The 27,560-nt window shown below is 40.3% G+C and overlaps 1 protein-coding gene across 2 annotated transcripts in view; it reads left to right on the forward strand.

Moving 5' to 3' along the window:
• The window catches only part of GABRA1 (gamma-aminobutyric acid type A receptor subunit alpha1), a 56,167-nt gene that overhangs the window by 21,489 nt on the left and 7,118 nt on the right, over window positions 1-27,560 (forward strand). For both annotated transcript variants that reach the window (XM_066342647.1, XM_066342646.1), the window contains exons 6-9: window positions 7,185-7,405; window positions 10,473-10,555; window positions 15,468-15,611; window positions 25,673-25,825. In XM_066342647.1, coding sequence (XP_066198744.1) covers window positions 7,185-7,405; window positions 10,473-10,555; window positions 15,468-15,611; window positions 25,673-25,825 — 601 coding nt within the window. The remainder of the gene's footprint in view (window positions 1-7,184; window positions 7,406-10,472; window positions 10,556-15,467; window positions 15,612-25,672; window positions 25,826-27,560) is intronic.

Here is a 27,560-nt window from a genome sequence, read left to right on the forward strand (position 1 = left end):
AAGGTTTTATGTTCCCTTCATGGAAATTCCCTCTATTCTCCACCCATCTAGAGTCTATTCTTTCCACAAAGGCCCAAATCAAAACCCAAATACTTGATGAAAACATTTTTTAAAAATTAATCCAATATCATATTAATTTTCCCTTTCAGCGTTTTAATCATATTTATTGATTGTAAAATACAATTGAACTCTTGGCCTCACATATGTCATTGCTTTGTCAAGTTATTTTTCTTTTTTTTTTTTGTATTTTTCTGAAGGTGGTAACAGGGAGGCAGTCAGACTCCCGCATGCGCCCAACCGGGATCCACCCGGCACGCCCACCAGGGGGCGATGCTGTGCCCATCCAGGGCATTGCTCTGTCACGACCAGAGCCACTCTAGCGCCTGGGGCAGAGGACAAGGAGCCATCCCCAGCGCCCGGGCCATCTTTTGCTCCAATGGAGCCTTGGCTGCGGGAGGGGAAGAGAGAGACAGAGAGGAAGGAGAGGGGGAGGGGTGGAGAAGCAGATGGGTGCTTCTCCTGTGTGCCCTGGCCCGGAATCGAACCCGGGACTTCCGCACGCCAGGCCGACGCTCTACCACTGAGCCAATCGGCCACGGCAAGTTATTTTCTTATATAAATGTCTTATTTTCTTAGAGGGACACCAAAAAGTATTAAAGACACACTTGTTTCACATCTCTTACAGTTACCAGTGTGTCTCTGGTTTACAGGAAGTGTTGTATTACTACTTAACTGGTGATTGGCATAAGGGTTTATATTATCTTTAAAAATTAAGGTCTTATGATAACATTATACTGAGTGAAATAAGTAAATCAGAAAAAAGTAAGAACTATATGATTCCATACATAGATGGGACCTAAAAATGAGACTCAGAGACATGGACAAGAGTGTGATGGTTATGGGAGGAGGGGGAGGAGAGGGAGGGGGTAGGGGGAGGGGAGGGGCACAAAGAAAACCAGATAGAAGGTGACAGAAGACAATTTGACTTTGGGTGAGGGGTATGCAACATAATCAAATGTCAAAATAATCTGGAGATGTTTTCTCTGAACATATGTACCCTGATTTATCAATGTCACCCCATAAAATTAATAAAAAAAATTAAGGTCTTAAGGGACTCAATAAATAATGCCCTTTTTCCAACCTGAGTTCTGAACCTTTTGAGAAACAAGATAATAATGGAAGGGGTATGGAAAAATGACAATATCACCTATATTTTGAATAATGATGATATTGTAGAGGGTGGCTTATTTCTGCAGATAGGTGGGTTTTCAGAGAGTAAACATCAGTATCAGCCAGATGAACCCACCCAGTCAACAGGCAGTGTTGTCCTCTCTCTGCTAGGATGTCGACTGTCCATGTAAAACTTCTGCATGGAGGAACACAGAAAAGTCTGTGAGTCTTATGAACAGCCAGCATCCAAAATGGAAAAGATAACAGGAAAAGGCTGAGATAGGCAAGATTGATATCCCTTTCCAAATTCACCCATCAAATTCAATTACTCCCCTTCCTCCCCTGCCCAAACAGAAGAGTTTAAAAGGATGGGGAACATTCAGACGATTTACACTGAGGAAGCTCTCTCCCAATCAATGGGAGCATCAAGAGAGGAAATAAAGCATTGCAGACATCCCACATTGACAATAATAATAATAATTATAAATGGCTCCTCTGTTTCTGGCCCCTAGCACGATACCTCACAAAGAATAGATGCCCAGTAGAAGTTGTAAAGAGACAGTGCCCAAATAAAGCCCTAGGCAATCAAAAAGTTTTCTCTTGAAACATATTTGTCATACCTTTGAGTTATTGCTTCAGATAAGCTGTGATTTAAGGAACCAATAATATCTTTTTGTGTGTGTCAGACTAGAGGTACTCACTAGGATTTTTGATATAACATCACCCTGTGATTGTCATGAATTACTTTTCATGCATGGCCTTTGGTCAAACATCAGATGAGAAGAAGGGGCAGGCTGTCTAAGGTACTGATACTTCCTATTGCCTAAAACTCCTGAACCAGGCAGTATTTAATTGTTCTGTAATCAAACTAGCCACGGGCCTGCGACCGATTTGGGGAGTGGTTAGGGAAAATTGTACCTGACCACTTTGAAAAAATCAATCATGTAAACCACACTGTAGTAGAATTATGCATAAGATAGAGTAGTATGGTTTAGAAGCTATCAAAATTAGAAGGGAGAATAACAAAGCTATTTTTACGACAGGAAAAGCTTTGTAGTTTTTAAACTGGGACCTATTAAAGTGCCTCAATAATAATAACCATTGCCACATTCACTATTATTGAATACTCCCAATTTCGTAGGCAGAATGCTCAGAGTTTTGTAGAACACCTTTGATCTAATCCTCATGTCAAGTATTTTAGCTGCATCTTCTTATTATCCACATTTTCTAAAGAAGGGAAGTGACCCAGCTAGATAGCAACTTGAACTCAGGCTCTCTGTCCCCAGAGACTCCACTGCTCCCTAAGCATCTGACTTCAACTGGAATAGAAAACAAAATTAGGACAACTCCTTCACTTTGTTTTAAAAGTCATTAATTAGCAATCAAACAGCACATTCCCAGGGCACTAGGCTCTGACAGAAATATCCAGGCAGCACAATCATAGAGCTCCGTTCTCCATAGTGCTTAAAATGTAGTAAGCCAGAGCACACACAGATGGTAATGCATGGTGTAAGCAGGAACACTTCAGTACAATATTGACTTAGGAACATAACACATGTTGTGTCCCAGTCTTTTAAGATAAGCCTCACATTCTCGGAGGACTGACTCTATTGAACAGGCTGACCTGGAGAGACTTGTCACTTGAGCGGTGGGGGGTTGGGACTCTGCACCTTGAACAAATTCTTCACCACAGCTTCCTATCTGTCTGGCAAATTTTCAGACAGCACTTTTTCATTCCCAGCTCCACGGAAGCCCATTACAAATGTGTGTTCATAGAAGAAATAGGAGACATATACGTAAGATCTTCTCACATTGACTGAGAGCTTCCTATGGTCCAGACATCCTGGCAAGCTGTTTACTTTTATTTACTTCTCAAAATAGGCCAGTGAGATAACTACTTCCATCATCCCTACTTTATCGATTGGGAGACTGAAGTTGAGGTAAGGTAAGAAAAGGACCTAGGGCTGTTCAGATGGCAGACAATTCTACTTGAGATAGCAGGATTAACATTTATACCCATAATCATTATGCTATGGCTCTGCCCTCTCCTTCCTCTTGCTCCAGTTTCCTAAAGAAGAGGCTCTAGCCCATCTTGGTCAAATGAACTGTTACCATGGGTCAAGGTCATGCTGTATAAGTAGCTGCTGGGAGCCACCTGCTGTTACCATGGCAATATGACAGGGGCAGTTCTCAGAACATGGGAGACCAAATATAATATTTATCCTCTTGAGTAGGCAGGAGCTGATCATTATCAACTCCTTTTATTTCAGTTTTCATTTCACTTCTAAAAGAGTAAAAAATGGAAATGAAAACTTTTTGTTTTTAAGTGAGAGGCAGGGAGGCTGAGACAGACTCCCACATGCACCCCTGACTGGTATCCACCCAGCAAGTTCCCAACAGGCAATGAATGTTCTGCCCATTTGGGGCCACTGCTCTGTTGCTCGGCAACCAAGCTATTTTAGTGTCTGAGGTGAGGTGACAGAGCCATCCTCAATGCTCAGGGCCAACTTGCTCAAACTGTTTGAGCCATGGTTGCAGGAGGGGAAGAGAGAGAGAGAGGAGAGAGAGAGAGGAGAAAGAGAAGGAAAGAGAGAAAAAGGAGGGGTGGAGAAGCAGACGGTCACTTCTCCTGTGTGCCCTGCCCTGGAATTGAACTTGGGACTTCCAAATGCTGGGCCAGCACTCTACTGCTGAGCCAACTGACCAGGGTCGGAAATGAAAAACTTTCCCAGTTAGTTTTGCTCTCTGTGGGTGTGCACATATGTGCATATTTGTGTGACCAATACAATATTTGAAAAGGGAGTATCTTAAATGAACTTGGGAATTTCACTGTCTGCTATCGGCACAGGTAAGTCAAGCTGGCAGTAAACGTTATATTCATGTAAATGTCAGAGTCTATTTCAAGTATTTACATATTTTTGAATCAGTGACTTTGTTACATAGCTTGTCAAAGATTTGTCTGATAATAAATATATTTTTAAGTTTATTCTACATTAACATTTATTTTCAAAAAGATGCTTGGATATTTTTGTACACACTCTTAGATTCATGGAAACTTGTTCAGTGTGGACATCCTTGGAATTTAGATTTATAAGTGTCTGTTTTCTCTACTGTTGACCAGGCTAACATAGTTCAGTTGGACAGGGGACAGAGCTCAGGTGGCTAATTCCTGAGTAATGCAGATATTGTCATTATTACATTGCTGGCTCATACCCTTGCCCTGCTGCCCAGGGAAGAGAATATGCCCAGCTCAGGGTGAATCCATCCACTCTTCCTCCCTGCACTCTGCATCACTTCCTGATGGAACCCACAGGCTCCCTCCCCGTTTCTCTCCTCATGGAAAATACCACTCCATGCCCAACCTACTCTGCCATGAGTTGTTCTCGCTGCATCCAAATTAAACAGCTCTCCCTCTGCTGAAATTTAACAGATGCTTAAACAAATGTTTCTTGGTGAGTAAATTCCTATCTCACGTACCCCAGTGCCTTTCATCTGACACTTCCAGACAGAGAAAAACCTCACCAACAAACAAGGTAACTTCTCTTACCAACAAAGTTAGACTGGCATCATGTTACCCCTTTTATTTTATTTTTTTTTTAATTTAGTGAGAGGAGGGGAGGCAGAGACAGACTCCTACATATGCCCCAACTGGGATCCACCTGGCAAGTCCACTAGGGGGCGATGTTTTGCCTATCTGAGATCCTTGTCCCATTGCAACAGGAGCCATTTTCTTAGCTCCTGAGGTGGAGACCTTGGAGTCATCCTCAGCGCCTGGGGCCAACTCACATCAATTGAACCATGGCTGCAGGAGGGGAGGAGAAGAGAGAGAGAGAGAGAGAGACAGAGAGAGGGAATGAAGTGACAGGCAAGGGGCAGAAGCAGATGGGTTCTTTTTCTGTGTGCCCTGACCAGAAATCGAAACAGAGACATCCACACGCTAGGCCAATGCTCTACCACTGAGCCAACTGGCTAGGCCACACCTTTTACTTTCAATCTGAATTTCACACCAAGTATGGTGCATTATAAACCATTCACTAACAATTGCTAGTTACTAGGTCAGGAAAGGTTCTGCAATACCAAACGTGTGCCAGGAGGGTGAACCTTCATTCAGTCTCTACCCAATCTTGCTTACAGTCTAAGAGACAGATAGTTAAGTTCACACACAAAATGCCTAGACACATTTTTTTGCAAGGACAAAAGCAGTCATATGTAAGATTAAGAATACAAGAAGATTCTGATGCATCAGGGTTTAGGGCAGTGGTAGTCAACCTGATCTTTACCGCCCACTAGTGGGCATTCCAGCTTTCATGGTGGGTGGTAGCGGAGCAACCAAAGTGTAAATAAAAAGATAGATTTAACTATAGTAAGTTGTTTTATAAAGATTTATTCTTCCAAACTTAGCGAAAATCAGACATAAAGTACTTGGTAAGTAATTATTAGTATATGCTTTAACTTGCTATAACTCTGCTTTATAAATTTTATAAAGTAAAGCTACTTCCCTACTTTATAAATCACCATTACTGTGGAACAGGTGGGCGGTTAGAAAATTTTACTACTAACAGAGATACAAAAGTGGGCAGTAGGTATGAAAAGGTTGACTACCCCTGGTTTAGGGGATTAGGAAAATGTAGCATGATGTTTTCAAGTTAGTCTTCCTTCTAGTTTGGAGCATGCTAAGATTAATGGAGAATTCAGTAATCTTTATTTGGAACCACTGAGTTTCAAATTTAGTGTCAGGCCCTGGCCGGTTGGCTCAGCGGTAGAGCGTCGGCCTAGCGTGTGGAGGACCCGGGTTCGATTCCCGGCCAGGGCACACAGGAGAAGCGCCCATTTGCTTCTCCACCCCTCCGCCGCACTTTCCTCTCTGTCTCTCTCTTCCCCTCCCGCAGCCAAGGCTCCATTGGAGCAAAGATGGCCCGGGCGCTGGGGATGGCTCTGTGGCCTCTGCTCCAGGCGCTAGAGTGGCTCTGGCCGCAATATGGCGACGCCCAGGATGGGCAGAGCATCGCCCCCTGGTGGGCAGAGCGTCGCCCCATGGTGGGCGTGCCGGGTGGATCCCGGTCGGGCGCATGCGGGAGTCTGTCTGACTGTCTCTCCCCGTTTCCAGCTTCAGAAAAATGAAAAAAAAAAAAAAATTTAGTGTCAGTGTAGCAAATCCTGCAAGGAAGATGGATAGTATCCCTTTCAGATTGAGGAGCTGGTAAGTCACATTGCTCGTTTTCAGATTTGCAGATGGTTGTCTCTGGGTATTGCCATAAGGAGTGCTGTCTTTATACAAATAAACAGAGTCCCTGGCTGTGACTGATGATGAACTTCACACAACTGCCATGCGGCCTGGACACACATACACTCAGACACGCTCACACGCACCCGCATACTCTACATTCTTTGTTTTTGGAAAAGACACAAATTATCAGTGAAACAGATTTATTATTGTCAGATTCATCTTCATTGTGTAGAGTTCAAAGTCTACATACATGATCTATGATTAAACAAATGTTTAATTTAGATTAAAAAAAAAAAAAAAGATGTGATTGCCACGCCCACATTGGAACCATGGATGATTGGGATTGGATGTGAGTTCCCGGAAACCATGAAAGGTTCCCTTATACACTATTCTTTATCTTCATAATTGGAATTACCTCATTAAAAAGTGGTGTTCTTCTATGTGATAACGTCTAACAGGGTTTTGTTTTTATTTGTGAGATAGTCTTTCTCTTCAAGTGCTGATACAGTGGAGGGAGGGAGGGAGGAGTGGGAGGTGACTTTCCTTTCAATTATCTGATCACCCGCAGAAGTTTTCAGACCAAGAAATATTTCAGGAATTTAAGATAGTTTTAAAAAAATCATTATGCCAACCAATGGTTCACCTGACCTCAACAGGCCACCACAAGTTTACTTCTAGAAACATCACCTAGCTCATATTTTGCTACTAAAGTTGCAAAAATTATGTATTGTCTGTTTCAGTTATTTGCAGTACAGTAAACTCTTTGCCATTTCCCACAATTACCTAGGAATATACTATAGATGTATTTTTCCGTCAAAGCTGGAAGGACGAAAGGTTAAAATTTAAAGGACCCATGACTGTTCTTCGGTTAAATAACCTAATGGCAAGTAAGATCTGGACTCCAGACACCTTTTTTCACAATGGAAAGAAGTCAGTAGCACACAATATGACCATGCCCAACAAACTCCTGAGGATCACGGAGGATGGTACCTTGCTCTACACCATGAGGTAAGGAGGACTGCTTCTGTTTTGACTCTTTCTGCCTCTATTTCTTTGCCATCGGTAGGCGCTCATCAAACTGATGGGCCATGGTAGGGCATCTGGTATCCTATCCCTATTTAATTGCTCTACTATGGAAAATAAGCTAGCTAAAATATTATACAATTATTAAGTGTTGAATATATAGAATGATTACATAAAATGAAAAAAGAATTTGCAATGTATAATAAATAATTCAATAGATTTCTTCTACACGCTCCAATGCAATAGGAGAAACTTACTTTCCCTGCAACTAATAACCTCTTAGATTCCTGCATCCCAGTAAGGTCTAGATTAAATTTCTAAAGATGTATATCTAGAAATGTTTATAATTCAAAAGGGGAAAAAGCACAAAGGAAAGTTCAAAAATCTTAAAAAGAGAGAGAGAGATTCATGGGGAAGTGTACATTTTGAAGAGGTATGTGAATTCACAATGATATCATTAGTGAGCTTGAGAACAGAGATATTTTAAATTTTGTTTAAAATGAAGACTATTCATGCTTCATAAACATATTCTGCAATTTGAGGTTACAGGGAAGCCTAGCACCTAGATACTAATCATTTCTTTATGGCTGAATGAAGGAAACATGACTCATAAAATTTTGAATATATTTAAAGAAAATAGATATTTAAAAATATTTGTAATTTATGAGAAATTCAGAATCATTCAGGACTCATTCTTTTTCTTTTTCTTTTTCTTTTTTTTGTATTTTTCTGAAGTTGGAAACGGGGAGGCAGTCAGACAGACTCCTGCATGCTCCCGACCGAGATCCACCTGGCATGCCCACCAGGGGGCGATGCTCTGCCCATCTGGGGCATTGCTCTGTTGCAACCAGAGCCATTCTAGTGCCTGAGGCAGAGGCCACAGAGCCATCCTCAGCACTCGGGCCAAGTTTGCTCCAATGGAGCCTCGGCTGCGGGAAGGGAAGAGAGAGACAGAGAGGAAGGAGAGGGGGAGGGGTGGAGAAGCAGATGGGTGCTTCTCCTGTGTGCCCTGGCAGGGAATCAAACCCAGGACTCCTGAATGCCAGGCCAACGCTCTACCACTGAGCCAACCAGCCAGGGCCTGGACTCATTCTTAAGGGAAGCAGTTACTTCATACCCAGTTGATTTGTTAAAATGTTGTTTTTGTAGCTCTGGTCAACACTTAGTAATTCAGACCATCTAATTATTCCTTTGGTATGAAAATGTAATAAGGCAATATTCTACACTTGGTAGATTCTGCTTGGCATGGGAATAGAGTAATATTCTGTCTTTGGAGAAAGCTGCCAGAATTTCTACCATTGTACACATAAGTATTCAAATGAAAAATACAGTAAATGCTTCAAGAACTATGTTAGATGACTCAAACTAGAAAAATTGTAATAGGAGTTAAATTAAAAAGACAAATTCAGAAAGGAGAGAAAATAGAGGACCAGCAGACAGGTGTGTTGACACCATTCCAGATTATCCATGTTGGATCTATTGGTATGAGAAATTTGAAATATTCTACCTCGTAAAATACCCTACACATGTTTTTGACCCTAAATCTGGTCTTTATCCCTCCCAACTGCCAATTTTCTGGGTAGGGGTTTGGATATACTGAAAAATTTACCAAGTAATGGTTTCTAATGTATGCAATATTTTCCATCAAAAACTAGCCTGTATTTACCATCTCCTAAATTTCTCACCACTTTGGCTAATGCACTAACACATTCCTTAACAGTTTGACTTATGAACACAAGTTAAATAATTCATTTACACATTTCATATTGCTTTTATCAGTATTGTAATCATTTAATGATTTCACTGGCTATAAAGCCATCCTACTACATTTCCTGAGTTAGTTTATAATATAAGTAAATAGATGATCTAAAGAAAGATAATTACTTATGAAAGATCATGTGAGTAATTAGAGCATATACCTTTTATAATTCCACCAACAGAGATTAAATATATTTCAGTGAATTCCTCTCTTAAATACTCTGTTTAAAATGTAGATAGGCCCTGGCTGTTTGGCTCAGTGGTAGAGTGTTGGCCTGGTATGCAGGAGTCCCGGTTTTGATTCCCGGCCAGGGCACACAGGAGAAGCACCCTTCTGCTTCTCCACCCTTCCTCCTCTCCTTTCTCTCAATCTCTCTCTTCCCCTCCTGCAGCCAAGGCTCCATGGGAGCAAAGTTGGCCTGGGTGCTGAGGATGGCTCCCTGTCCTCTGCCTCGGGTGCTAGAATGGCTCAGGTTGCAGCCGAGCAACACCCCAGAGGGGCCAAGCATCACGCCCTGATGGGCATGCTGGGTGGATCCTGGTCAGGCACATGCGGAGTCTGTCTTCTACCATGCCCCCTTCTCACTTTGGAAAAATGCAAACAAACAAAACAAAAACCCCCCAAAATGTAGATAGAATTCACATTCCAGAAGATAAGGACTAGAGGGAAGCACAGCAGAGACCTGGCTTCAATTAGACAGTGGATTTGTAAATAAAACTAAATAGTTGGGACATAGTGAGATAGATCATCTAGACACCCTCAAGAATACTTGCGTTCATTTCAGTTACACAAGGGCTGAGGACACAGTTCCTGCTTCACCTATTCTTTGTTTTATGCATTTGGTGCTATTTTATGGAAGGAGGCAGGGAGATCTGAACTTAGGAAAGGAGAATTTTCTTGCTATCCATATCTTCTACTGAACCAAGGATGAATTAATATTTTTGCAAGTGTTTGTTTGCTTACATCCCCTTCCCTCTTCACAGGATTTGCTGTAGCTGGGTGGATTAGTTGATGACCCTTGATTTTGAAAACAAGAACAATGCTTGCCCATCATACAGAATCAGGTGTCACCTACCTTCTCAGAACAAACTAACAAAAAATGGATAGAATTCAGTCCTTGTTGTGAATAATAATTTTTTGATCATTTGATTACTAACAGCTTGATGTAGTGCTATATAGTTAGTGCCTGTCTCTCCTGCTTTGTTAATATATTTTCTATAATTAATAATATCCCAATCATGTGTATTAGGAAGTATCTCTTCTTTGTGTCTTGTATTTTTCTTACATGGTAAGGCTGACAGTGAGAGCTGAGTGTCCAATGCATTTGGAGGACTTCCCTATGGATGCCCATGCCTGCCCACTAAAATTTGGAAGCTGTGAGTACATTTATTTTAACTTGCAAAAATTTTTTTATCGGAAGTCTAAATCTTTAAGCAAGAGATCTCCAATTGATTATGTCTTTTAGACAGATAAACAGCATCAAGAAAATTTGTTTACATTGTGATTTCTGCAAGTGCTTTCTATTCGTAATAATCTTTGACTTCACGTTTTAAGTTATTTGAGGAAGGGGTTCTTTCCTCTCTCCTGGACTAGAAAGAATGGATTTAACTATTTAGATAAAACACTCTATTTTAGTTGAAGTTGTATTCATAGAAAAATATAGAGGATGGATACTTACACCTCAGAGATCACAGTATCTCTCCAATGAATTGAAATGATTATGTTTATTTTCTATTGTTATTAACATTTGTTTGACCTTAAGAATAATTCAACTTGTTTATTGGTTGGAAATATTGGCAGTTGAAAAAATTCAATAATTAGCTGTTTCTTAATAATGAAGCTTACACCTAAAAGATGTATCCAGGAAAGAATTTACCCTTATCAAAGCCTTAGTAACATTATAGATCCACTTCCATATTGTATAGAATTCATATAGATATTAATGGTTTTGATGGCATCTTAGATAAATCGCTTTCACAATAACTGTCTGCATTTCTGCTACTAAATATGCAGGCACACATCAGAGGAGCTAAGAGAACAGTAGCCAGCAGAATCAGGTTCTTTGCTCTTCCTCCCCATCTCTGCTTTCAACTAATGTGTGTGATCAAGTGCATGGACATAAGGTATTCCTGGTGTCCTGCAGGGGAGTTACGTTCAAGGACTGAGTCAACTCCTGGACTGCCTAGCCAGCTTTCTGTTCTCTCCAGACAGGCAGTCTAGGCAACTATTTTGGTGAAGGTACATGACTCATAGAGAAAACAGTGGGAGTGTAGGGAGACGGCAAGCACAGAAAAGGGCAGAGGGTCTTCGGGCTCCCAGCAGCACTCGTCACAGAGAGACACATTGCTTTATTTATAAATCTCGTTCTAGACTGAAACCCAATGCTATGCTACATCAAAAGCTGTCAGCTAAATAGATCTTCGGTGACAAATCTCTTCTCCCCATTCTTTCCCCATTTTAATGAATGTTCTATATCATGAACCCTTATGTTTTCTCTTGATTATCAGTTTCATTTTTAACGACGATATTATGTATTATGTGTTAGGTGTATGCCAGGTGGTACAGTAAGTGTTTGCAAATGTAACAGCTTACCTGATCCACAAATTAGCCCAATAGGTAGGAAGATAATACATTATAGTTTGCCTGGGACAGCACTGACTTATGCCTAATTCCCTGGTATAACAATTGATAGCATCCCCTTTTTATTCAAAAATGTATGGTTCTGGATTATGAATTAACTGTTTAGGATATTATTCAAGAATGCTTTCAAGCAGTGGGTAGAGCTGACAAAAATTAGGTTTATATTTTTATATAAGATACACGAAGGAAAGCAATTGTTGGTTGATTGCTGATTAGTTTTGCATTTAACAAGGATGATGTCTTAAGATGTCCTTGGGGAGTCTTTCTGATCACAAAATGACTGCTACAATTCCAGCCATTGCATCTGCTTTCACGATAACAAGGAACAGTGAGCATAGAAGAAAGTAGCAGTGCCTGCATCAAGAAGATAAAATCCTTCCCTAAAACCCTAACAGACATCTCACATCTCATTATCAGAGCTGTGTCACATGTCCAATGCTAACTGCAAAGGAGGCTGGAAAGAAATATTTTTAACTAGGCACACTGTCATCCTAGAGAAAACTAAATGTACTTGAGGGAGGAGGAAATGGATAGCGAATAGAAAAAAAATAGTCTCTCGTGTAAGAAAACTGAAGTTAAAGAAAAATAAGTACGCTGTTTCTCACCTCAGGGCCTTTGCAGGCGCTCTTTTCTCTGAGCCTGGGTCTCTCTCCCCATGGGTCTTAGCATGGCTGCCCGCTTTTTTTTTTTCTATCTCTCCACCATCTCAGCATAAATATCACCTCCCAGAGCCCTCCCTGATGACTGTATCAAATTTTGCATCAGTCTTCTTGACCACAATACAAACTTATTTTATGCGACAGATCACTGAAATAATCATAAGTTTTAGTCAACATCTTTCTGTAAACTCCACAGAAGTAGGATTCTATTTGGTTCAGCATTTCCTAGCTCAGAGCCTAATACAGTGTCGGCACTCAGTAATTGTTTGCTGAGTGGATCAAGATTCTAATAATCAAGTTTTAAACTCCCCTTCAGGGTTTAAGTGTCAAAAAACAGGGCTTCAAAAGAGAGGGTTTCAGACCTGTGGGGAATGAAACAGACGAGACTTGACATTGACGAGCAGGTTCAGACTGCGCATGCGCGGTGGGCCAGAGCACCAGGACCAGCGAGCATTGCTTGGCCTGGGCACGAGCAGCAGCAGCGGTGGAGCAGGTACTGCAGTTATTTACCTGATCTGGTCTCAGCAGCGCCTTCCGGAGATGCAGAAACAGGCTCAAAGTGCTCTGACCTGATTTGGGAAACAAATACCTTGCCAACATATCAGAGAAGAGAATAAGTAGGATTTGGCAATAACGAAGGAGAGCCCTGTGTAATCAGTGTTTATGAAGCACCTGAAGAAATTCCATCCACGTGTTGAGAAGAACCACACTTGGAAAGGCAGATGTTTTGTCACCACTCTCCATTAGAGTCTGGTTGCCATGCTAAATTACACTTCCTATCTGCTAGGGGCAAAGCCCTCTTCAGAAGGCCAGACAACCAAAGTCCGTGCGCATGAGGCAGCTGACCTCTTCTCACTGCTCTTTGAGAAAGATGAAAAATAAGGCTTTTGATACTAAAAGAACAGGTTCAGATTCCATCCTGACAATGAGATCTGGACAAGTGCTAGGTCCACTAAGGATGTGAGAAATAATTGTATCCTGACTGACTGTCACGCGCAGTGCCTTGCAAACAAGGAACAAGGAATAGTAGAGATTTAAATGAATTCTGAGCAAATAACTTCAGAGATTATTTAGTGCACCTGTCTCATACAAATTAATTAATTAATATGTTAAAGGTTAGTGCAGTAAAAAAAAGTCAAGAAAGACAACCACAATTCAAAAAGAAAAGGCAATGGAAATATATAAATTCTAAAATTATCCACTGTCCCTCTTCCATGTTTCACAAAAGAAGCAGTAACTACTGAATTAATTCCAAATATAGCCTCTCAAACTTCTGGGGGAAAAAATTGTTTAAAAAGACAGGTGATTGTAAGTTGGCCCAGGAATAAAGCTGGAGCAGGCAGGATACCCACAGGAAATCGTGGGAATACTGATCATATTTTTCTGCATCACACACTCTAGACACAAGGGGTCACTTTAAGGAGCTTAGGTTCATAGAATGAGGGGCAGGTGACTCACGGCTTTTCTAGGCAGCTTCAAGTCTGTGTCCAAATGCCACCGTTATTTGACATCTCATCATATTTCACTTTGGACAAATACAAATTTGGACAAAATACCCAAGCCTGGTTGCCTTAGAATAGGGGTTGGGTCAAGCAGAGATGCCTTATGGCTTCTATGGGCCTTAGGCACATTGGCCTTTGTGGACCATTCCTGCATATAAATAAATGAATAAGTAAGTAAGTAAGTAAATAAATAAATATTACAATTTTATTTTAAATTTTATTTATATTTTAGTCAATTTTTATTCTGATTTTAAAAGAATATAAAGCATTTTGTAGCCACCTAAAATTACGGTGGGCCTGGGCACTGTGCTATGGCGCCTAAGGCAGAGGTTGGCTAAGGGACAACTCCCACTGTAAAACCTACTTTTGCTATCATGTCCTCCTCTTACAATCCCTTGAACCGCTTTGCTTTCCCTAAATGTGATCATCTTTCCATTTTAATATCACTCTGCATCTAAACAGAGTAGAACATGTGCCCTCATTCCAACCCACAGGAAGTGGGTGTTCTGTGACAAGAAATCAGCAAGACTATGTATGGACTGCCTTCTCTTTCCCTCTCACTTGATACACTCCTCCCCCCAACCCTCCTGGATTAGCAGTCGGCATTATGCCCTAACTTCTTCTGTAGGAGGATGGCTAGGTTAACAAGTGGCATACATGAAAACGACTGAGAAGTATGAAGAACTATATGGTATATAATTCATTATCATTGTCATGATAGTAAGTATCTCAAAGAAGGGTTATTCATTTAAAAGAAAGTAAAATCAGACTTTCTGTAAGAAGAGATGCCCATTAACGTTTCCAGAGTGACTTTCCACATTTACCATGGCCTTCACCTAGTTTGACCTAATCTGGACCCAGGCTGCTTCCTCTAACCTCATTTAATCTCTCATGCAATCACTCAAGCCACATTGACTCCTATCCATCTCAAACGTGGCAAGCTTTCACCTGCCCTGGAGGAGGAAACTTGTCAGTTCACCTATCCAGAGAACTCCTCCCCAAGATTTAGTTGGCTCATTCTCTCATGCATTTATATCAATCACTTCTTTAGTGACCCTCTTCTCAGTCCCTTGCATAAAACAGGCCCCACCCCCTTCATTTCCTACCCTCACCTGTTGTGTATGGCTCTATTGAATTTAACACTATTTGAAATTATATATTGATTAGCCTCTCTGATGTTGTCCCCACCACTGCAATGCACATTCCCTAAAATCAGGGAAGCTAGTTGATGTTCACTACTATTTCCTCTCAGAGGTACTTTGTCTTTTGCAGATGCTTAATAATCATTTGTTATCAGAGTGAACAGATAACTGAATGGATGAGGAAAATGTATGCTAGTGTTCCTAAACTAAGGGGACATGGGCTCTGTTTCCCAGCCTGCCCCTGGAACCAGGAGCTAGTAACTATGAAGCTGACAAAACACATCAACTAATGAAGAGAAGCAAAGTAGCAGGACACATGGGCCGTTTTCCATTCTTTCCTTTTAGATGCTTATACGAGAGCGGAAGTAGTTTATGAGTGGACCAGGGAGCCCGCACGCTCAGTGGTGGTCGCAGAAGATGGGTCACGCCTCAACCAGTATGATCTTCTTGGACAGACAGTAGATTCTGGAATTGTCCAGTCTAGCACAGGTAAGTGCCATTTGGAAACTCCAGATATGGAGGATGGAGTACAAAGAATTTTTGTGAGAATGTGGCAATTCAGTCAGTCCTTCAAAAGCACAAGAAGAGAGAGAAAGAGAGAAACTTGCACTAAACTGGGGAACAATTGAACCAAAAACTAGTGTAATCTCTATAGACCCTTGACCTTGGACTTGCAATGTAATCCTGCATTTCTTTGTCTGCCAAATAAATAACCAGTTCTATGTGGTCAGCAGAGCACAGTATTTAGGTATGTGAACTCTTGAGGAAGAATGTCTAGGTTAAATCCTTACTCCTTGACCTTGTCAGTTGTTTGTGGTCACTTCACAAGGTTGTTGAGAGGAAAAAATTATATTCATGAAAAATACTTATCAAAGTTCCTGGCTTATAAAAAGCTCTTAATAAATGCTAGCTATCAATATCACCTAGGCTACATTTATTGCCATGATTCTTGGTGAATTAGTGGCAAATGATCATTATACACAGGATACCATAAAACCAATTCCTTCCACTAATCCATTTGTATCTCTAGCCAAGGATCTTCCTGGGCTAACTCCTACAGAAACGTAATACCATTACTGATTACTCCATTTGGGAATTAAAAGTAGGTGGTATGCTATCCTTCTTAGAGTTATAACAATTTTACCAATGAAATACTCAAAGCTAGATCAAATTATATTAAGCAGCTGAATCCAAAATTTTAAACTGTTGATGTCATTTCAAGAAATGAGAGTTTAATTATGCAAGTATCCATTTTGTGACTAAGTCAATATGTGATCATAAGGCCCGATAATTATAAATAATATTTTGGGTTTGAACAATTAGGAAAACTTACCCCCTCTCCAATCCCAACATTTTAAAACTATGTTCAATTTCTAAGAACTTAGCAAGACCCAAAAATTACTTTTATGCTGTTTTTAAAATTTTAAATTAGTTTATTCACATTGATTTGTAATTTCCAAGGGATGACAATTTAGTAATAAATAAGGGCAGGAGAGGTTTTTTTTTTCCTCCCTCAGAAATCTATCTTTCTAAGATTTCAGACTTTATATTGGGACCCTGATCATTCTAACTTGTTTAAGTAATAGGGCAATATCTCTTACTGTGCTTATTGGATAATCCCTGCTTAATAGGATCTGTCTTCTGCTTAAAGTATACATGGCTATCCTTGGAGCTGATGTATTTGTTTCTTGTTTTGAAAAATGGAGAAGATTGTTTCTTAGCTCTGCAAGCATTGGTAATATACATAGAAGTAACTAAAAAAAATTTTAAGTGTTAATAAAATTTTTTAAAAATGCATTTAGCAGAGTGAAAAGGTCTTAGGCTTTGCAGTGAGTAAGATGTGAACTCAATTCTTGGTCCTGTCCCTTAGAAGAAGCCTCGTGACTTTGTGAAAGCCACTTATCCGATTAGAAGCTCTGATCTCTTATAAGAATGGGGATTCTGGATCTTTGCATTAAGGGTGAGATAATATAAACCATTGATCACAGTGTTAGATAATTAATGCTCAACATAGTATGTAGTACTCACTGCCATAGTCCTGAAAATATCACAGAATATGGAAAAACACTGAAAACCTTTCTCCCCACGAGTTATGTTGGAAAAAGATGTTAAAATAAGCAGTGTTGACCTTTTACAAATAAAATGCCATCCTAAGCTGGAAACTGTGGCAGGCACTAGGGAGCCAGTGATAAACAAGGCATCGGTCTTGCTCTCATGAAATCTACGGGAAGACAAACACATAAACTATGATTCTCAAAATGGGTGGTAAGTGCTGAGCTTAACATCTGTGAGAGCAGGGGACCCATCTGGTGTTCGTATCCCTATCATTTACTCCGGTTGCTGAAACAGAGGAGGCATTCAATAAAAATAAATAAATAAATGAACCTAGCCTAGGATAATCAAAGAAAGATTGCTATTGTGAATCTGTATTTGTTGGAAGCCGTATAATCACTGTTCTATCACAGGGCATTCAGAATACTAGACATAGAACTTTTCCTCCAGAAGTTCCCACCTATTATCATTAGAATGGATGTTGGAAGATATCAGGGAAACCAATTCAAGTGCAGTTGAATGCATGCAATAGGAGTATATACAAGCCACAATATCTGAGGCTCAATCCAAAACTTGGATCTTTTAAAATTCAACAAAAATACATTAGTGCCATAATCCCTTCCTTGGAGTCTGCCTTCAAATTTTGGGTAGAAAAATGAGTTGGAGACTTAACTTGAAATGTGCTTATTCACCCGTGGAGCAAACCCTTTAGAGGCACAGAGTCCACTTTCCTGTCCAATATAATATTCTGTCGTTTCTTCATTTATTGACTTATTTCTTCACTTATTTGCTTATTTACTGTGCTTCAGCCCTGGAAAAGGACACATAACTCCTGTTCTCAAGAAGCTCATGGTTGAGTGATGTAGGCATTATTGTCATCCCCATTTTATAGATGGGACACAATTTAAGGCCCAGAGAGGCTGAATAATTTTTCCAAGGTCACACAGCAAGTGGCAGAAGATTTGGATCTGGGTAGTTCAGCCACAGATATGTGCTCTCACCACATGACACACTGGCAACAGGCCAGACAGACGTGTGTGGAAATGCAACAGTGTGATGGGGCACAGAGTCTAGGAGTGTGGACTCTCAAGTTATACTGCAAGGGTTTAAATGCGGTTTTTACCCCTTATTAACTGTGTGGCCTTTGGCAAGACATTCCTCTGTTTCTCTTTTCTCCTGTACTATTTGGAGATAACAGAGAATGTGCTTCATGGGCTACTGTGAAATTGTAATGAAAATATGCATGCAAACTGGTGAGCAGAGTGTCCAACCTGAAAAAAATATACAGTCAATATTAGATATTACGAATCGTGATGGAGTTAGTACAAGTTAGTACTTCATGATGATATCATGAAGTACAGGTCATTTCTGCTTGGTGTATCAGGAAGGCAGTTTGGAATAGATGCCAGGCATTACCACATTGTGCTTCCTAAGTCCTTGTTTAAGGAGAGTTCCATGTGAAAATTATAAAAGAGATTACAGAACCTGAAAACACGACTTATACAGAGAAATAAAATAATTAAATTGCCAATTGGCATAAGAATGAAATTATGGCCAAAAAAGCCATAATTCTGTTTTCTGAACAGAAATATCTTTTCTTTGTCATTGATTATTATTTATCCCCCACTTTTTTTTTTTTTTTGTATTTTTCCAAAATTAGAAGCAGGGAGGCAGTCAGAAAGACTTCTGCATGCGCCCAACCAGGATCCACCCGGCATGCCCATCAGGGGGGGATGCTCTGCCCATCTGTGGCACCACTCTGCTGTGGCCAGGTCCATTCTAGTGCCTGATGTGGAGGCCATGGAGCCATCCTTAGCGCCCAGGCCAACTTTGATCCAATGGAGCCTTGGCTGCAGGAGGGGAAGAGAAAGATAGAGAGGAAGGAGAGGGGGAAGGGTGGAGAAGCAAACAGGTGCTTCTCCTGTGTGCCCTGGCTGGGACTCGAACCCAAGACCTCCACACACCAGGCTGATGCTCTACTACTGAGCCAACCAGCCAGGGAGGTGTTTATCCTTAGAACAGATGCCCAAGAGAAATTGTGAGGCTCTCTTCCTAAAGACAGCTTCCTCTGGATGAGTTGATTTAAGGATGACCTTACACAGTCAAAATCAATGAGGAAATGAACTGTCTTCACTGACCAGGAAGCAACAGGGGTCATGAGCATTCATCATGGCATCCTCAGGGCTCCCACTCAGCCAGTCTAGTACATAATATCTAGAGCACGGGTAGTCAACCTTTTTATACCTACCCCCCACTTTTGTATCTCTGTTAGTAGTAAAATTTTCTAACCGCCCACCAGTTCCACAGTAATGGTGATTTATACAGTGGGGAAGTAACTTTACTTTATAAAATTTATAAAGCAGAGTTACAGAAAGTTAAAGCATATAATAATAATTACTTACCAAGTACTTTACATTGGATTTTCACTAAGTTTAGCAGAATAAATCTTTATAAAACAACTTACTATAGTTAAATCTATCTTTTTATTTATACTTTGGTTGCTCCGCTACCACCCACCATGAAAACTGGAATGCCCATTAGTGGGTGGTAGGGACCAGGTTGACTACCACTGATCTAGAGAAATAACTATATACATAAAATGTAAAAACTAAGGGCTGGGGAGAGGAGAGTTCCACAGTTATCTCGTCAACCTATTCATATTTCAGATGAGGAGACAGGTCCAGAAAAATGCTAAGTAGTCGAAAACTGTACCCACTCTTTCCTAATTTTAATTTCAGTACTCTTTGGTACAGATATTAAGATACCAACCCTTCTGTCAATGATAATTTTTGATACATCATTTCTCTTAAAAAAAAAAGTTTTCATTTGCACAAAACACTAACTTTAGAATACTTGGAAGAAAAGGAATAGCTGTATGTGGAATCCATACTCCTGACAACAGGTGAATGGTTGAGCTCTTGAGCTGGAAAGAATGCATTTCTAATCTTCCTATCTTTACATTAAATATGTGTTTAAAAAGTACTTTTACTTATTTTAATTTATTCACACAGCATCTTAGAAATAATAGAGTAAAACACTATCATTTGAACTGAACAAATGAGAAAAATCAAGTCAAAAGAGGTTAAGCAAGATATTTGCCCTTCAAATAACTGACATCAGAGAAAGCAAAAATGGAAGCCAGGCTCAAATACCTGATTCTTCTGCACAAAATGAAATACCTGCTTCTTTTCTTCTACTCCCCTTGACTTTGTATTGTAATGTAACCGAAATATTGTCACATCTAACTTACAAGCTTCCCTGAGGGTTACAAGATGTGCAAGGATATTTGAATTACAATTCTTTTAGACTGTTGAATTAGAGGAAAAGAATTTGACATGCTTAGTGCATAAGCACTTGATGTCTAGACATTCTTTTAATCCGTTTTAGGAGACCAATTTTTTTTATTATGTTTTTCTTTCATTTTTAAATTATTAGAACATGATTTTGCTGTTGCTGTCTTTCTCTTTTCCTATTCCAATCTGTGCAGCCAAAACACAGAGTATGTTTAATTTAGGAAGGTGATTGTAAAAGATTGGAAATCCTCCTATTGCTTCTCTATTTTATTTTTTTAGTGAGGATGGGGTTTATATAACAAATATAATGTCAAATAATTGCTCTTTAGATGACCAAAATCATATTCATTGAAGAATCTTCCCAAAATGTCATGCTGTGAACACCAACAAATGATAATGGAATATATGTAGACATCCATCTTTCTGACATTATATGAAAAATGGGATTTTTATTTTCTTTGAGTTAATGACATTTTGCCGGAATGAAAATTTAGGAATAACATACACTCCTAGGAAGGTGAAATGTAACATGACTATGTCTACACAAGGCTACATTTCAGCAGTCCTGGGAAAATTAATTTTTTGCATTTTTTCTCAAATTTCACTCATTTCTTTGAGATGATCTTGTAGACATCACCCAAAGTATCTACAGAAAATGAAGAGAAATCACAGTTAACCTTTGAACAACCCAAGTGTTAGGGGCATCGATCCTGTGCTCAGTTAAAAACCTTCATGTATCTTTTGACTGCTCAAAAACATAACTACTAATAGCATACTGTAGACCAGAAGCCTTACTGGTAACATAAACAGTCAATGAACACATATTTTGTATGTTATATAATATATATATATATATAATATATATATATAATGAACACATATTTTGTATGTTATATAATAATATATATATTATATATATATAGTATACTATATTTCTACAATCAAGTAAGCTGGAGAAAAGAAAATGTCATAAAGGGAATCTTATGGAAGAGAAAATACATTTACAGTATTTATTGAAAAATATCCACATATAAGTGGACCTGCTCAGTTCAGACCTGTTTTTTTTTTTGTTTGTTTGTTTGTTTTTTGTATTTTTCTGAAGCTGGAAACGGGGAGAGACAGTCAGACAGACTCCTGCATACGCCCGACCGGGATCCACCCGGCACGCCCACCAGGGGCGATGCTCTGCCCACCAGGGGGCGATGCTCTGCCCCTCCGGGGGTTCGCTCTGCTGCCACCAGAGCCACTCCAGCGCCTGGGGCAGAGGCTAAGGAGCCATCCCCAGCATCCGGGCCATCTTTGCTCCAATGGAGCCTTGGCTGCGGGAGGGGAAGAGAGAGACAGAGAGGAAGGAGGGGGTAGGGGTGGAGAAGCAGATGGGCGCTTCTCCTATGTGCCCTGGCTGGGAATCAAACCCGGGTCCCCCGCACGCCAGGCCGACGCTCTACCGCTGAGCCAACCGGCCAGGGCCCAGACCTGTTTTATTCAAGGGCCGACTATAGTTAACATTTGCTTTACCTTCTAAAGAGAGATGCTACGGATGTCAACTTGAGCGAATGCCCTAAACCTCAGTGCATGCCTCTGCCCCACAGGCAGGCATGAAACACAGAATTTGTGTAAGGCCATGCTATATCCCAAGACCTGCCCATACTCTCCATTAGCTTGCAGATTGGTGAGAATATAAGCATATAAATAGATAAAGTTAAAGGTGTGAGATGTTATTCTAAATAATTATTATAAATATAAAAAGGAGCTATAAATAAATGTGCACATCCTTAGTTTTGATCAGCAAAGGGTAGATGTCATCCTTAATAACAATAATGAAAGCTTGCATGAATGTACGGATGATTTCCTCCTGTGGAGAGTGAGTGCATTTCTTCTCTCAATACTTCTACCAGTTCCAACTGGAGAGAAGAGAGAAAAAAATGGACAAAGAAACCAAATTTTATTTTGAAACTCTTTCTTTTTTTCTTTCTATTTCTTGTGTAAAATTCTTTTTATAGGATGATCTTAACACTAGCCCTATTTCTTTATTCTCCCCACAATATCCTTCTCACTGTTTTATAGACAAGGGAACTGAGGCTTAGAGAGTTTAAATGAGATGCCTAAGGCTACACAGTAAGAAAAGTTTTTGGAACCAAAGCTACAGTACATTTCCTCTTTTCCATTATGGACTGAGACCCCATAGATGAATGAAACGGTCACCAATAGAGGAGGCCAAGTAGATGGCTTGGGGATGTGGGAATGTGGGGCAGGCCTGAGACATGACACTGAAATGCAGAGAGTTAGAATGTGGGGAGTCCTGAATACAGGCTAGGGAGTTTGCTTGTTAGTATCTCCCACTGGAGACACTGTTGGCTGTCACATTAGGGAGCATGTTTGCTGATGGACACTACCCAGGTATGTGGCTAAAATCCTACTATATATAGAACAACCCTCATAAAAAAATAACTGCCTGGTGTGCAATGTCAACAGTGCTGAGGTTGGGAATCCTGATGCAGATAATGGGGATCCTTTAAGATGTTTTAAGGCACTTACGTATGCTTTGAAAAGATCACTATGACATCAAAAAAATGGACTTGTGATGGGCCTGGCGACAAATGTGCCAGTTAATAGATTGTTAGGAGAGTCTACAAAGGAGATGAGCACAGTGACCACAAGATGAGAGACAGACTGGGAGAGGCCCCAGTGCAGTGAGAGCTGTGTGACCGCTTGCTTCTTTGCTCTCTCTCTGCAATGTCCAACTTCCCGTTCAAGGATTCGTTCTAGGTCTCCAGCCTGAAGTGAATAGACATACGACAGTGTCATGAATTAAGAGAAGGGCACAAAGTGGAGAAGCAGCGCCCCTGTATAGACTGGTCATTACTTTTTATTAGGAAGGTTAGCGAAAGTCAGTTAACATATAGTATTTAGTGGGTGGTGTTAGTGAAAAATAGGTATCTATGAGATGCATTGTAAATATTTGGAAATACAGGTCATGATTTTGAGAGCAATGTCATTTAGAAATGTAGACTTGGCATCCATCTGTATAAAAATAACATTAAGAGAAGAGGTCAGAAGGATTTTTTTTTTTTTAGTGAGAGAAGGAGAGGCAGAGAGACAGACTCCCACATGTGCCCTAACCAGACCCACTGTAAGCCAACTAGGGGATGATGCTCTGCCCATCTGGGGCTGTTGCTCAGCAACCCAGCCATTTTTTTAGCATCTGTGACAGAGGCCACAGAGCCATCCTCAGTGCCCGAAGGCCAACTCACTCAAACCAATTGAGCCATGGCTGCAGAAGGGGAAGAGAGAGAGAGAGAGAGAGAGAAAGGGAGGGAGAGAGGGAGAGAGAAAGGGAGGGAGAGGGGTGGAGAAGCAAATAGTCACTTCTTTTGTGTGCTCTGACTGGGAATCAAACCTGGGATAGCCACACGCCAGGCCGAAGCTCTACCACTGTGCTAACCAGCCAGGGTCTGAAAATTCTTTATTAGTGCCAAAAAATGGGAAAGAAAGCTGAAGCTAGAATTACATCAGGAACCTCCAGATTTACTTTGCAGAAGGGTGAAGATCACTGCCTGACACACACACACAAAAAACAACAAACCCTCAATCAACACTCTCAGATTATAATAATCAATGAGTCATCAAAACAAACTCAAAAGAAAGCAAGAGAATAACAATCAAAAGTGTGCTCTGGAGACGAGAGGCAGCCAGCACTGCTTAACTTTTAACACTGCAGAGAAGGTGAGCCACTGGCTTGTGGACTGAGATCCTCGTTGAGTCCAATGTCTTCCCTTATGGATCCTAAGAGGTCATGTGCCATTTTAGCCACATTACAGGACCTAAAGGTGGATGGCACGGACAGAGACTAAATCCCAGGTTGAGTAGAAAAAAGCCCGGGGTGAAAGGAAGAAGGAAAGTAAAGAAATGTGAATATCAAAGAGAGGATGTTTTCTTAGCAAGAAATATCCCTATTTCACTCTTACCCACTTACAAATAGCTAAGCATATAATTAGAGTGAATAAAACTAAAAGCTTCTAAGAGTTATAATTGAAATATATATATGGTATATATATATGGTATATATATATTGTGTATATATATATATATACCATATATATATATATACCAACTTCTAAAAATCCCTCCTGCGATCTGGGTTGTGGGTCTATTGCTTTGGACCTCTCCATGAGCTCAGACTTGGGAGTACAGCAGGACCACGGACAGCCTCGCTAGTCCACCGTTTCGAAGAACAGGCTAAGAGTTGGGACAAGTCCAGAAGCTGGCCCCAGCTCAAAGCACAGTTGGTGTATCTAGGTGGGATCTGAAGAACTCTATGTCTCAACACCTGCCCAACGGACTTCAAAACTGTATTGTGAGAAACTCTGGACTCTATCTATCCTACTCTTTTCATTTCGGAGCTTGGGCGAAGCTCAATGAGTCACCCACAGTCAGAGAGCTCCAGAAAGGAAGTGTCACCGCTCAAATGCAGCTCTCCCACCGCGGCGGCTTCCGGAGCTCCTTCCCTAGACAGCCTGGCCTCCCCTGCAGGGCCCAGCCCGGCGTTGGGTCCGTGCTAATCCGCCGATGTGTCATCCGGATCGAGCACAGTGCCTTCGTGGCCACTAAAGACAATGTGTAAATATATGCTCAGCTACGTCTTAAAGGGGTGATGCCCCAGACATAGGATGTATGACCATCTGTGGCACCTCGATCGCATCCTCAGAGCCATTTCGGTGTGTTTTTAAAGCATCTTTTTTTTTTCTTTCCTGGATAAAAGTTTTTTTCTTCAGGAACCAGATACTACATGGAGAAGGGATGTGTATAACCCAGCACATTTCAACCGGTGTGCCACAAGAATTTTTAGAATGTGTAATACCTGACTTTTTAGTCTGAGGCACTGACCTCTTTTCCCTTAGATTGTCCAAAAAAAAAAAAAAAAAAAAAAAAAAAATGGCAACAGCCAATATAACAATAACCGTCCAGTGGGAATGAATCAAAATTATACCTTTTTTTTTTTTTTTTTTGTCGGACTGGCAAAAAATGATGTAATTTTTGGTGTGCCGCAGAATTTTGGTAATTAGTTTATGTGTGCCCTGAGATGAAAAAGGCCAATGATTGCTGGTCTAACCTCCAGGTCTTTGTTGCTGATAGAAAACCTCAGAGATTAACTTTCTTTTCAAGGTTAAATTGCTCAAACTCACTGTCTGTTTCACCCTCTAGGAGAATATGTTGTTATGACCACTCACTTCCACCTGAAAAGAAAGATTGGCTACTTCGTCATTCAAACATACCTGCCATGTATCATGACGGTGATTCTGTCCCAAGTCTCCTTCTGGCTCAATAGAGAATCTGTCCCAGCCAGGACTGTCTTTGGTAAGTGCCAATCAAGACGTGCATACGGGGGTCTGGAAGGCAAGTCATTCGAGTGATACTGCAAATAGAATGAAAAAATCATTCTACATTAAAATGTGAAGTTAGTGTAATAGAAAGATTCAAGGAATTATCATTCTCACCATGGTGTGATGTCTAAAACTTATTTCCCTAAATAGCTACCTGCTTCAGTGCATGCAAATCGATGGGATTAATGAACATTTGATTTGTTATTTTGGGAGAGAAATGGAAGGAGGCAGGCATAAAATGCATATGCTAGATTAAAGCACATACACACAGAGAAACGTTAATATGTATATCATACTTTCAGAATACAGTTATTCATCTGTGCAGTTTTTGAGAATCTAAGAAAACATTAGCAGAACTGCTTTCTTACATATATGAAAGCAGGCTTTCCTTACATAGGAAGAGATCATATCATATGATGGTACAGGAATACTTCACTTACCTAATGTGTACTCTTCTGAAGAGGTACAAATATACAGTTTTATTTTTCTATTAAATGATTTAAATACTTCAAGTTAAGGCAATCTGGTGGAAAATTGCTTAAAGGGCAATAACCTTTACTAAAAGGAAAACTCATCCCTAATTTATTATTATAGAAATTTGTATTCCATATAAAGAAGTATTTCCTGCCTGTATCTCAGTATACTGTCCCAATTGTACTTTGCTGACTGATGCACACAAAAGATTGGATTGCCATGAACTTAGGGATTCAGTCCTTCAGTCAGTGAATTTTATCAGAGCCTTCTATGGGTTGGGCACAGAATGCTGCCGTGACCATAACATAAACCACTCTCCTCACGAAGGTTATAATCTGGAGCTTCAAATCGGAATTAAAATAAAATCATGCACTACTGAGTGCTCTTCTAGCATGCTCCGTTCTATGCAATAAACCTAGGCTATCTTATCTAACACTAAAAAAAGAAAAAGGCTTCTGTACTATTATTATCCTTTTGTTATAGACGAGAAGGCGGCGGAATAAGGTTGAAATCAAGGTCAAAAAGCTACTAGGTGATGGAGTGTAGAGTAAGACCCAAAGCCTTAGATACAGGTTCTGTGCCCTTAATGACACGCTGTACCACCAATGTGCTCTTGCACTGCGAGGACAAGACATGGAACGGGGTTGTCGTGGACAACATCATCCATTTGTAAATAACAACTTTACAGTCGCTGCTGAAAGGCACAAAGTTCATGTCAAAAGTATCAACTAGGCACAGTGCTACATTTAAGACCCATCACTATGGAGTAAAGGCCTTAGAAGCTTAAAATCAAAATTGAGGATTATTCATGTGCAAAGATCACTATGCTGTCATTCTTCAATAATAGGCAAGGTATAAAAAAATGAGCTATCTCAGAAGAAAAGCAAGATTCTCTTCTCCAAGTGCCCAGAAAAGATTATTTCCTTCTGAATGGAGCAAGGTGCTTCCAAGTTAGAAACCACCAAATTTTTGCTCTGACAATAACCTCAGAGCACAGCTTATCCAAGATCTAGAATGAAAACGAGCAGGTCGCTTCAAGCTTGTTTTTTCCTTATCACCATTTGTCGGTATTAACAAGGGTTGACACCACCTTTTAGAACTGAAGACTGAGCTCTTGTCAAGATGCTCACGTCTGTGGGTATATGTAGTTCAAGCTCCCTTTTTTTTTTTCACTAGAAATTTCAAAAATAGACCCCAGAAGATATTTACTTCATGTTTTATGTAGAATGAACCCA

This window comes from Saccopteryx leptura, chromosome 6 (assembly GCF_036850995.1).
Source record: "Saccopteryx leptura isolate mSacLep1 chromosome 6, mSacLep1_pri_phased_curated, whole genome shotgun sequence".
NCBI classification, from domain to species: Eukaryota; Metazoa; Chordata; class Mammalia; order Chiroptera; family Emballonuridae; genus Saccopteryx; species Saccopteryx leptura.